The sequence below is a fragment of the Humulus lupulus genome, chromosome 5, assembly GCF_963169125.1.
Source record: "Humulus lupulus chromosome 5, drHumLupu1.1, whole genome shotgun sequence".
Lineage (NCBI taxonomy): Eukaryota > Viridiplantae > Streptophyta > Magnoliopsida > Rosales > Cannabaceae > Humulus > Humulus lupulus.
The window spans coordinates 133,910,366-133,923,976 of NC_084797.1; the positions used below are offsets into that span (position 1 = coordinate 133,910,366).

The 13,611-nt window shown below is 33.7% G+C and overlaps 1 protein-coding gene across 1 annotated transcript; it reads left to right on the top strand.

The window, feature by feature from the left end:
- The first annotated feature begins 7,079 nt into the window (after nt 1-7,079).
- On the top strand, nt 7,080-10,261 carry LOC133777675 (glycosylinositol phosphorylceramide mannosyl transferase 1-like). Its single transcript, XM_062217364.1, has 5 exons — nt 7,080-7,662; nt 8,041-8,437; nt 9,088-9,251; nt 9,323-9,393; nt 9,822-10,261. The coding sequence occupies exons 1-5, from the start codon at nt 7,382-7,384 to the stop codon at nt 9,980-9,982; spliced, it is 1,074 nt and encodes a 357-aa protein (XP_062073348.1). The 5' UTR covers nt 7,080-7,381; the 3' UTR covers nt 9,983-10,261.
- Nucleotides 10,262-13,611: the final 3,350 nt, after the last annotated feature.

The following is a 13,611-nucleotide window of genomic DNA, read 5'->3' on the forward strand; positions in this document are numbered from 1 at the left end:
TCAATTACATTATACTTGTGAAATTTGACTAATGAATCTTACCATAAATAGAGTGTTTCTTCATCCAGGTACTCTTAAGACCCCTTATGAGATCTTGAAAAGTAAGAAACCGAATGTAATTCATTTTCATGTGCTTGGTTGTGCTTGCTATATTCTAAGAGATCGTGAAAACACTGGAACGTTAGATGCTAAGAGTGATGTTGGTGTTTTTATTGGATATTCTGTTAACAGTAGGGCATATCGTGTGTATAACATGAGAACCCAAACTATAATGGAGTATGCTAATGTTTTTGTTGATGATTTCAAGGATTTTTCTGAGATTTCTACAGAAATTCAAATAGAAGACTTGCTGGAAAAATATCTTGCACTGACAGAAGATTTGATTGTGCTATCAAATTTTGCATCTGATACAACAACTTCGGATTCTGTAGCTACAACTGATGATTTTCCAGATTCAAAATCAGGGAATGAAACAAATCAAACACCAAACATCATCACAGATCCAGTTCAGAAAGAACCATCTTCCAGAGTAAAAAAGAATCACCCTACTGACCTCATTCTTGGCAATATTGAAGAAAGCATGGTTACTCGAAGAAGGTATGCAAATTTGGTTCAATTTTCATGTTTTACTTCATCTTTTAAGCCTAATAATGTGAAGGAAGCTTTGACGAATGAATCATGGATTCATGCAATGCAAGAGGAGTTGGATCAGTTTTCTCACAATAAAGTTTGGACCCTTGTTCCTAGACCGAGCATTGCCAATGTCATTGGAACAAAATGGATATTAAAAAACAAGAGTGATGAATTTGGCACCATTGTGAGGAACAAAGCAAGATTGGTGGCTCAAAGATACACACAATTTGAAGGTACTGATTTTGATGAAACATTTGCCCCAGTGGCAAGACTTGAATCCATAAGGTTACTTCTATCTATTGCTTGTGTTATTGGATTTAAATTGCACCAAATGGACGTTAAGTTTGCTTTTTTAAATGGCATTTTGAATGAAGAAGCTTTTTTTGAGCAACCTAAAGGGTTTGAGGACCCTCATTTTCCTAACCATGTTTGCAAATTAGACAAAGCATTATATGGTTTAAAACAAGCTCCACGAGCTTGGTATGAGCGTTTAACTCAATTTCTAATTTCACATGGTTATCGAAGAGGTAGTGTCGACAAGACACTGTTTATCAAAAACATGAATTTGGATGTTATTGTTGCTCAAATTTATGTTGATGATATAGTATTTGGTTCTAGATCTAACTCTGAAGTGTAGGTTTTTGTTCAACAAATGCAAGATGAGTTTGAAATGAGTATGGTAGGTGAACTCACCTATTTTTTGGGCCTTCAGGTTAAGCAATCTAAGGATGGTACTTTTGTTTCACAAAGTAAATATGCAAAAAAATTGGTCTTGAAAATGCCAAACATACCAATACTCCAATGAGTACAACAGTAAAATTATCCAAAGATGAACATGGAGTAAAGGTAGATCCAACACTATATAGAAGTATGATTGGTAGTTTGTTTTATGTTACTGCTAGTCGTCCTGATATTTGTTTTAGTGTTAGTGTGTGTGCTCATTATTAATGAAATCCCATGGAGTATCATATTACTGTTGTGAAAAGAATCATTTGCTATGTAAATAACACTCTTGATTTTGGGATTTGGTTTTCCAATGATACCAATTCTAACTTGGTTTGTTTTAGTGATGCTGACTTAGCAGGTATTGTTGATGATCGAAAAAGCATTAGTAGAGGATGTTTCTATTTGGGAAACAATCTTGTTTCATGGCACAGCAAAAAACAAAACTCAATCTCTCTGTCAACTACAAAAGCTGAGTACGTTGCTACGGATAGTTGTTGTAGCCAATTGTTATGGATGAAACAAATGATGGTAGACTATGGGTTTGATTTGAAAACTTTAACCATTTTTTGTGATAACACTAGTGCTATAAATGTTTCGAAAAATCCTATTCAACACTCACCCACTAAGCACATAGATATCCATCATCATTTTATTAGAGAGCTTGTGGAAAATAAAATTCTAGTCTTGGAATATGTTGAAACAAGCAAACAAATTGCAAATATCTTTACTAAATCTCTTAATTCAATCCGTCTTAATTCTCTAAGGAAATCCTTAGGGATTTGTTCCATTTAAATTTGTGTCATCTGTGTATCTTGATATATTTGCCTTGATTGTATTGTTCAAAAAATCTTGTCTTGTTCTTGTTCCAGAAGAAGTTGTCAAACTCAAAAGAAATCCATATTATTATGTCACTTGCTAATTTCTCTAGTGTATTTTTTCATTCAAATTTATTTCAGGAAAATTAATTTACTCCTCCTAGAAATATTTGAGTTCTTCAATCAGTGTTATGTTCAAGCTACCATTGGATGAATAGAGCTACCTGTCTCAATGTGTGAAAGTCATCTTTGAGTAAGTTGGAACTATGTAATTAGCAGTTATGTAGAGATACACTACCATTGAAAAGGGCTACCATTGAGGTAGTGTGATAGCATCTCCATTGGTTACAATTCTCAGAAAAAGTCTTTTTGACAATTTGGGCAATGATCCCTGCTTTCACTTTCACACACAATTGCTTGACACATTTCAAATAAATAAAAAATAAAAAAAAACATTGTCTCAAAAGTTGTTACATACTCATTGAACTACTTAAAATATTTATCTGTGAATGACTAATTCTTTTTCTGCGTAATTTTTATGACTTTAGTACAATAGTTAATTAGCGTGTTAACATAATATTTTTATTTTCTTACGAGTTTGATTCTTTCATCAGGAACAAAAGCAAGTAGAATAGTTAATCCATTTGTTTGGAAAAATTAACAAGGTTTGTTCTTTTTATATATATATATATATATATATATTAATAATAATAATAAATTGTTGTGACCGTATTGAAGAGCTTCATTAAAAATATTTCATAAATTAGAATTTTGCTCTTCAGTGTGACAGATTTCTTGTGTTTTTTTGTTGTTTTATTTTTTTTAATAACAATATAATAATAATAAAAAGGTCGAAAATTTAAAAAAAAATAAAAATAAAAAATGGCAGGTTTCGACCGGAAAGTGTTTATGGTTATTTTTTTAATAATGTTTGTTTTTCTTTTTAGATATGTCTAATTGGGGTATACAGATTGTGTGGGATTTGGTAAAAAAAAATTATTTACTGACAGTTACTTGTTTTGTATCTCTTTATTGCAAATATTTAGTTTCCTTTTCTTGTTTTTTCAGTTTAGGTAACTACCCACTCCTTCTCTTTATAAACCCCTAACCCACGATCACATCTATCACTCTCCTTTCTCTTTTCTTCTCAATTTCTCTTTCTGTTCTCGTGTGCTTGTGGTTTCTCTGGTTCTTTGTTTGTTTTTAATCATCACTAGAATGGCTAAGACCAAAACTGTTGGCGGCTCCAAGCGTCCTGCTCATGCAAAACCCTCGGTCAAAGTTGCAATCGACTCTCCTACTACTGCAAAACCTTTGGGAAGAAAAGGCGTCAAGCTCAGAAAAAGGTTCTCAACCTGAATGAGAAACCATCTCAGTCTGCCTCTCTAATCTCTTCTGCTACTCCGGGTCTGGGTGGTGATGACCCTCAAGAGACCTCCTCATCTGCGCACTCGAGTCTCAAGTCTTCATCTTCAAAGGAGGCTTCTGCATCTCGGTCTGACGATTCTAGAGGAGCAAAATCCAGTATTGAAATCTCCCCACCAGTTTCCTCTCCGCCTCCTTCTGCATCCAAAAAGCTCTCTGCTCTTTGATATGAAAGACCCTCTAAAAGTGGTTAGGATGTCTCAACTCCCCTGGCTGTTTATCTCAAAGAAAATCCACCTTCTGTGACAACCACTGAATACGAGGGTGGCGATAAGAGTGATACAAGTCTCCTTGACTTAGACGTTGAATCTGATCCTAGTAATGGCTTGAATGCAGAAACCCAACCTGAGGAAGAAGAGACCCCTGATGAAAGTGAACCCTCAAAAGACCGTTCTATAGCTTCAGAACTTGAAGATGTCTCTCCAGAGCCTCCTATTCAGGACAAGCAAAAGTCTACAGGCAAACGCCCCTGGAAATTCGTCCCTCTACTCCCATTACTAAGAAGACCCGAAAGTCTAGTAAACTTGAAGATTTTTCTCCACATTCTCATTTTTTCTATTTTAATGACAATGAAAGGCACATGACTCTATATGCTTCTCAAAAATTCGTTGTTGAGAAAATTTTTGATATTGATGCTCATAGGGTTTTATGGGGTTCTAAAAATTGTTCAAGAGAGGGGTTGGATGAATACTATAGATGGCTTTACTGGTTATGTTGATAGGGTGGTCAAATAATTTTATGCTAATCTAAATGATGAGTTTCTTGACAAAAATTCTTGCATGTGTTGGGAAAGTCTATGTTAGTGGTCATTGGTATTCATTTACTGTACAAGATATTGTTGCTGCTCTCAGTCTTCTGGTACATGTTGAGTCCACTGAGGTGCCATTTGACAAAGATGTGGTTTTGTCTAAAATCATTGGACAAAAGCGTTACCTGGAATACCCATGATGTTGTCCATTTTGCTCATCTCACCTATCAACATACTGCACTAATGAGGTTTTCTCTTTCTAATTGGTTGCCATCTTCCAACATGGTTGTGGTATCCCAAGAATTATCCTTCTTGATGTTTAAGCTCACAACTGATGCTCCAATTGATCTAGCTGACATGATTTTAGATCATATTGTGACATTGCACAAGGGAAATCGTAGGAAGTTGAATTTGCTTTTTCCTAACTTGATCTATAAAGTGTTGTCTTCATAAAAGGAGTTGATCTTTGACACTGAATCTGAAGAGCCTCACGTATATGGAATGACTTTCAAACCCTCTTAGAAGTTTGAATCTTCTAAGCAGCCTAAATGAATCTCTTTGCCACCTGTGCATGCTGCTTCTCCTGCAGATTCAGGATCATCTCCAGCTTTTCAATCTGTTCAGATAGAAATTTCCAGGGTTACCACTCGGTTGGGTTTATTGGAGGAGGGCCAAGCTTCTGTCCTTCAACATCTCAGTTCTATTCAGAAGTTCCTTGCTGCATCATTAGTATTCATGTCATGTTGAACCTTGTGTTTTTTCTTTTGGCCTTTTCTTTTGTTTTTTTTTTCTTTGGCCTATTGATAGACAAAGGGGAGTAGTGTTTATTTTTTTGTTTTATGTGTTAGTGATTTTTCTTGTAGGGTGAGTATTTAAATATTCTAATCTTTTTGGTGACACTTAATCATTTTGCAGGGTTGTTTGTGTTTTAAAATAGGAAAATAAAAAATATTGTTTTTGTCCCTCAAAATGCCAAAGGGGGAGATTGTAAAATCCATATTTGGCAATTTAAGATTTGACAAATATTTTTGATTTAGTGTGTTTATTTTCGGTTTTATAAAAAAATATCATTGATTTTATTGCTTTTAATTTCTGATATTTTTTATTTATTAGGTTTGTATTTTTGGTAAGAATAAAGTCTCTTTATTCTCAATATATTTTTAGACTTTATTTTCTTTCCAAATCTAACTAATTGATTCTGTGTCGTATAGCTAACCGAATAAATTTCTAGACAGCTCTCAATTAGCCAAGAATGGGTAACTACTCAAAGTTAGTTAAAGGATGAAATTGACCATGAACAAGTCGAGATTCGTATAATTTTGCAACTACAGAATCTCTGTCCGTTCCTACGATTTTAGCTGCATTAATTGTGATTGAAATTTTATTTTAGAAACTTTCCTAGTGTGTGTTGTGCGTCTAGAATTGTGTAAAGCTGACTTTGGGTAAGTGTTTTGTGTATACATACGAACCAAAGCATCAGCCCTAAGTATCTCTTTCCACTCCTTAATTTCTTATACTTTTGGAAGAGTGTGCTTCTTTTGTAAAGGATATTTGTTATGCTATTCCTTGGTTATTCTGTGTCTTTATAATTGCTTATGTGTTGAGTAAAATTTCAAAGCAAAGAACGTGAAGAACAACCTTCGGGAGAAGGTTCATCAAAGTCTTGCATCGGGAGGAAGCAAGCATTCATCAAGCAATTTGAAGGGAGTTCAAACCTTGGTGTCTTAAGGAGATTCATTCAGCAAAGAGAGAATACATCAAGCTTGCGGCAAAACCCTTAGAGGGAGTCTAAGTTTTGTTTAAGTCAATTACTTTGTACTTGTGAAATCTGACTAATGAATTTTATCTCTGGGCGTGTCCATGTGGACTAGTAATATCTGAAAGGATATTGACACCACATTATTCAGTCATTTCTATTTTATTACAATGGTTTGATATTTTGTAGTGACAAGGACTTGATCTGTAGCTACAGAATACTGGTTTGTTGTACCAACTTGTTTGTTCCGCATTTAATTAATTTGGTTAATTAAATAAAAAGTTGGTAATCATAAAATACAGAATGTCACTAATAACAAATTTTGTATAAAACTTTAATATTTGATTTTAATTATAGTCAAATTTTATAGTTGGAGCACCACTTTTGCCCCAACTAAGTAGGTGCATCTTTGTTTAGATATGTGGAAAAATTATGTCCCAATTTTTTTATATAATGATGTACATTGTAATTATAACATGCATCTCAACACTTTTCAAGAAATTTTGAATAATTTATGATGCCAAAAACAAAATTCAAAATAGTAAGTTGCACGTGTGTATATATATATATAAATCAGATACACATACAACTGACTACTTGAACCCTGTTTTTCGATATCGTAAATTATTAAAAAATTAGTAAAATGTCTGCTATAACTACAATATACACTTACTTGAAATAGAAATGTCGTTACCAATAAAGGCAAAAGTGGTACCCCACCTTTAAATTACCCTTAATTTCACAAAATATATTCATGAATTTTACAATCATGATAAATTTGGTTTCACTGATCGGTTTCAAAAAAATTACATAAAAAAAAAAACCAAAAATCTCGAATAATTTGGTTCACATTTGTCTATTCACACAATGATATTTGGTTTATAAAGAAAAATGAACAATTTTTTTTCTTCAAAATGTTCAAGTATCATTTGCAATATACAACAGCGTTCAAATTTCGCTTTGCAAATAGCAAGTAATGCTTTATAAATACCAACTTCATTTTCATTATTTGAAAATTTACCACAATATGCATTTGTATTTTCCACTAAAGTGGGGTTTAGCGGCTACTTTAGCCCGTTGAGTCCAATCATGGCCTGATTTCAGCTTTTTAAAACATCCACGAACAGTTGGAACAGCTCTTTTAAGTTCCAACCAAGCTACACTTTGCCGACTCCAGACTGCCATTCGCAACAGTTTCTCGATGTCAAATTACATTGTTATTCTTCATTGTAACATTCACCACGTTGAGTATTCCAGTGATATCTTCTCCCTGATCCAATGAACATTGATACAAACATGTCCACGATCATAACCGCCTCAGCTCTAGACGGTAATGGTGCCCTCTACTCTCGGGCGAAGGAGAGAGCCATCACTAGAGGCGCCTACACTAGCCGCGCTCCACTCCTTCTTCGCCGGCTGCGCCTCCTTCTAGCGCCGGCTAAGCTGAGGCTACTTCTTGGTTTCTGCGTCTTCTGCGTCGTCGTTTTCGTCACCTCGAGGCTTAGGTATTTGATGGGTTGGATCCCTCACGACCCTTCTTCGGTTTCCTCTTCTTCGAGGTTTGTATTTATGGCTTAAACTTAACTGATCGATTTCTGGAAGTGGGTTTTTGTACGCTTTCTTCTTGATCATATGATTTTGATTAGCGCTGTCCCATTTGAAAACTTTTGAACTTGAATAGTTGGATAGGGATGAATTGTGTATATTACTTGAGGAACAATTTCCCTGAACCCCTCAGAATTAGATGGATAGGAAAATAATGGCAAATTGTCTATAAATACTTCCTCTGTAAATCCGTGTCTGTTGTTCTTGTTTAAGTGAATTGTTGTTTGAGAATACTTAACAATGGCATTAGTAATGAATATTAATTAGGAACCTTTGCATTGTTGCGAATTGTAATGAAATGAAGGGAGTTGACTTTTTAATGTAATTTTCAGAGGTGGCTACACTGTTCTTATTAACACTTGGAAGAGAAATTCTCTTCTTAAGCAGGCTGTGGCTCATTATGCTTCCTGTAGTGGAACGGATGCTATACATGTGGTTTGGAGTGAAAATGATCCCCCATCAGATAGCCTGAAAATCTTTCTTAAGAAAATGGTTTTATCCTATTCACAGACGATTCATAAACCCAATTTCAAATTCGACATCAATGAAGAAGATAATCTTAATAATAGATTCAAACCAATTAAGGACCTCTCGACAGATGCCATTTTCTCAGTTGATGACGATGTAATTGTTCCGTGTTCCACCTTGGATTTTGCTTTCACGGTATGGCAAAGTGCACCGTTCACTATGGTGGGATTTGTCCCTCGGATGCATTGGCTGGATAAGGAGGTTAGTAAGTTTGCTTCTGAAGTGGAAGATTTTACTTTTCTTTGTTAAGTTTCTGCTTTACATCATGAAAGAAAATACTACTTTACTAGTTCACTGATATCTGCTTGCTTTGATATATAAAGGATTCTTAGGTGTTACTTTGGCATTACTTCCTTGATTTCTGTTGTGTCATCTAAGTGGTCCATTGTTATACATGCTTGTTTGACTCTTTGTAGGAAGTTGATTGATGTTCATTTTACACTATAGACAAAACTTTTAATGTATGTGCGACTTGATCACCAAAATAATTATTCCACAAAATTCTTTCCATAAGCTTTTGTCTATAATTTTCACCATTATAAAATGAAGTGCTTCTACAGCACTCATTTCTATTTTTTTGCAGCTATCTTGAATTTCTAGTACCATCATCACTGATTTGGTTTTATTTCAAAAAATAATCCAGAAACTAGCTTGTTGAGATATAGTAAAACCATACTCTAAATTGATATACGACTTGCTTAGGTTCTGTCACAATAATGATGTATCTGGTTATTGCAACATCTCTTCTATCCTGCGGCCACTTCAGCGACTTATGATCTTTGAGAAACTCCTTGCGATTATTTTCTTTGTTTACCTAATTGTTTCGCTTTTATTTGCTTCATACAAAACAGCGTAACGGTTTAGCATATTATAAATATGGAGGGTGGTGGTCAGTTTGGTGGATGGGAACTTATAGTATGGTTCTCTCAAAAGCTGCATTCTTTCACAGGAAATACTTGGACTTTTATACTTATGAGATGTCCCCAACAATTCATGACTATGTGACCAGTGAGAGGTATGAGATAGTTATTTATTTATTTTCATCTTCATCCTGCCAGTGTTTTATGTTGGTCAGTTGCTATGCAGAAACTGTGAAGATATAGCTATGTCCCTGCTCATTGCCAATTCTACTGGCGCTCCTCCAATTTGGGTAAAAGGTACATTGTAATAGTTTCATATTTCCATCTTTCATATATACAAAATAAATAAGTAAATAAAGATGAAAAAAATAAAGCAAATATTCAGAGTTATATGATTACTAAATGACCTTTAACGGCAACCTTTATAGCAAGTGGTGGTTTCCTTTTACTCATCGTCATTACAAAAGTGTTCCAAGTTCCAACTGACCAGCCCCCTTTACAAGCACTTTCTCATTCATCGTGTCAATACTATGTTTGATGATGTTTTGAGGCAGAACTATCATTTGAAAAAGAATCAGATTCAGTTGTTTATAATTCATGATTATTGTTCAGATTTCATTATTCTACCGAAACCTTTTAGCAAATTTTCTCTTTTCTTAGGCATTTTAAGATTTATTTCCAATATTCTGACAAAGTTAAAAAATGGTACACACAAAACTTGGCAGGAAAAATATATGAGACTGGATCAACTGGAATTAGCAGTATGAAGGGGCATAGCAACAGGAGGAACAAGTGTCTTAACGACTTTATTTCGTTGTATGGGAAAATGCCACTAGTATCAACAAATGTTAAAGCTGTAGACGCCAGGCAGGAATGGTTCTGGTAGTTTGATCTGTTTAACTTAATTGAAACTTATCACGCTTTGTAGTATTAATACAATGAAATGTGTAAATTAGTTTTAGATGGGGACCTTACTTTTAATGTTCGTCAAACATACATAGATGCTAATATCAGATTAAAAAGAGGGAGGGAGGGATATTTCTCCCTAAAGATTTAGCCCAACTAAATTGGCATGGAAGAATTGTTGCGCCGTGGGAACAATTAGCTTAAACAAAATGATGTCATTCTTTGTGTTTTGCTCGCAAAACTCTTTAATTGATCACTACTCACATATGTACATAACAATTTCTCCCACGTCCTTGCTTATGCTTGCCCACAATGAGAGGACTTTAACTTCGAGCACTTACTAACAAATACAATAAATGCATCAAGCATCCTTGACACTTATTCCTCCGGATTCATGGATTATCTTGTCGCTACTATCACCGGATTTTCAACCACGACCTCGTAATGTTTTCAATCTGTAACGTCATTGTTCAAATTTTTTCTTTATTTATGCTTTTATAAAAATTCCTTATCATTTTTTAGTAGACGATAGTAAGATGTTTCTAAATCTTGGATATAACTTCTTGTAGTGTAATTTTTTTTTTTTGCTTGATTGTTTAGATTATATGAAGGCTATTTATGATTTTTGTTTCTTGAACTATGACGTAAACATTATCGTGCCTCTTGATTTTTTTGGGCTATTAAAAATCTCCTCGAACTATTCACATTGTTGTAAAGTGAGAATTCCGTCCAATTTTGTCTAATATGGCTAATGACATGCTAATGTGACTCTTTGCTTGCTGATATAGCATTGTCACGTGTATAATTTAAAGAATAAATAGGATTTTACCCCTGAACCATTACTACTATCGAATCATGTCCCTCGAATTCAAAATTTTAAAATTTAAACAATATTTTGAATATTAAAAAGAAAAGAAAAAAATATTAAACTAAAAATCCATTTAAATTAAATTAAATCATACAAAATTTAAAAATCAAATAGATAAAAAAAACAAAACTATATTAAAATTATCTTTTATTTTCTCACTTTCTCTCACTTTTGCACTATCCAAACAATCTCAACAATACTCGTCAATTTTTCACAACAAAAACTCAACTAAAAAAAAATTATCACAACATATGCAAATCAAAATTTCAATTTTTCAACTTCATACACACTTTAATATGATATTAACAACACAACGAAAAACCCAGATTTTCTATTATTTTTCTCACACTTTTGAACCATTTTAAATCCCTTAGGATACTCAACCAATGAGAGAGAGAGAAGAGATATGAGATGGGTAGGAAAATGGAGAGAAGCAGAAGGAAAACAAAGGCGACAACAAAGCTGAATGTTGTTGGGGAACTTGCATGAGCCTAGCCTGTCAATGATGTCACTACCCAGCCAACTTCAAGCTCACTCAGACGCATGTCCAACACTTAAGCCAATTTTTTGTCACCATCAAATTTTTTTAATTACAATTGAATTTTAGTTTAAAGGTTTTTTTCCTTTTTTTGATATTCAAAAGATTGTTTAATTTAAAATTTTTAAAATTTGGATGGCACAATTTGGTAATGGTAATAGTTTGGGGGGAAAATCCTATCTATTCTTTAAATTATAAACGAGACATTTCCGTGGCAATACCATATTGGTGCCGAAACTGCCTGATAGAGTAGTTTTTATAGTGTTTTAAAGGGTTATTTCATTTAGATTTTGAGGTTTATTTAGTAATTTTTTTGTGCAGTATGGCGTTTTGTTGTCTGTGTCTGATAATATTTCAAATTTATGGGACATAATTGATAAATGACCGCATTTGGTGTTAAAAAGATGCAATTTGATGAAAAAAGACATTTGAGCCGCAACACTTGAGTTAGAGTCGCGGCTCTGCAATTAGACAAAAAGGTCAATTTATCGAGAAGCAAAGAGCCACAACGCTACCTTTGAGAGTTGCGACACTATTGGTTGATGAATTTAAGCTGCAACGCTTGAGCAAATCAGAGTCGAGAGAATTCCAGATTTTGGACACGGGTCGCAACACTTCATTATAGAGTCGCGACGCTTGAGAGGCGTATTTCGCAGAAAATGGCATTTTATGTAGGGGTAAAAGCGAGAATTCACATCCTAAACACAGATTACTATTTAAGCATCATTATGACAATTTATGGAAAGAAAAAAAAAACCTAAGGAGACTACTTGTTTGATCTGTTTATTGTTTTATAGATTTCTTCTTCATCTTAGTTCTTTAGGGCATTTTCTATGAACAATTATTTGAATGTTATGGTTATTATGTCTAATATGAACTAAATTCTTTCTCTAGGGTTTAATGTAGTCGCTTAGATTTCTATTTAATTTTATTATGATGTTCTATTGATTCTTCTTCTTTATTCTAATCTATATAATGTTTGCTTAATGCTAGTAAATACTTGATCAATATTTGCTTTATTTATGATTTTGATTCAAAATTCGAAAGATGCGAATTGAATATAATATCGTTATATAGACATAGGTTACATATTGGAAGAAAGTACATGTATGACTTGTGTATCAATTAAGTTTCTATGCTTAATGACTGTTGTGTGCTTAAGTTTATCACAGAGATGTAGAAAACCTGCATATAGCTTAAGATCTTATATTTTAAAAAATAATAGGAATCAATTTTTGTTAACCTGATATTAGAATAGGAAGAAGAGATTTAGAACTGACTAGTAAAATGAATAGAATAAAAATTTGATGAAGTTAATACTTTAGGTGTTTAATTATTAAAACAATTTTTATTATTGCAAAGTTTATTTTAATTTTAAGTCTTAGTTAAAAAATCACTCTATTTTCGACAGCCAAATAGAAATTTAAAAGCAATTATTGGTAATTGGTTGATAGTCCTTGTGGAAATGATACTTTACTTACTATTTATTAATTGAATTGATTGTGTATACTTGCACATCACATATTTTACCGATCAAGTTTTTGGCGCCATTGCCGGAGACGTAATATCCTTTATATCAAAATTAATTATATTTTATTCTACTTTGGTTTTTTACTTTAAGAAATCATTCGGATTATGGTTGTATTGTGTTTCAAGAATTATTGGTATATGTGACGAAGTAGACAAAAAGAGCTCATATCGGTAAGTCTTGAAATTGAAAGAACGCGCAAACAAAACCAAAAGATAAAGAAAATGCTAGATTTTTCCATGGCTAAGAATCAAGGAAATGCAGCAACCAATGATGCTAATGTTAATAATATCCCAAATATTGCAAAAGTCCCAGTGGAACAAGGACTAAGGATGCTTAGAGACTATGTGCTTCCTACTATCAAAAGAGCGCATTCATGCATCATACACCCCACTATTGGTGAAAATAATTTTGAGATTAAGCCAACAATATTACAAATGTGGATTCCACTATTCAGTTTGGGGGGTTGCTCACGGAAGATCCAAATTTGCACATAGCCAATTTCCTTGCAATGAACTCCTCAGTAAGTTACCTCCCATGCTTAAAGATCCAAGTAGTTTCAATATACCATGCTCTATAGGGGGCTTAGTAGACACAAAGGCTTTATGTGATTTAGGGGCCATTGTGAATTTAATGCCTCTATCAATCTTTCAGAAGTTGAATTTGGGAGAAGCT

What these genes read in the sequence shown, in the direction of transcription:
- LOC133777675 (XM_062217364.1), top strand. Translation starts at nt 7,382, where the DNA reads ATGAACATTGATACAAACATGTCCACGATCATAACCGCCTCAGCTCTA. An exon ending in GACTATGTGACCAGTGAGAG is followed by an intron (nt 9,252 to 9,322) that starts GTATGAGATAGT and finishes GTTGCTATGCAG; the next exon opens with AAACTGTGAAGATATAGCTA. An exon ending in TCCTCCAATTTGGGTAAAAG is followed by an intron (nt 9,394 to 9,821) that starts GTACATTGTAAT and finishes AAAACTTGGCAG; the next exon opens with GAAAAATATATGAGACTGGA.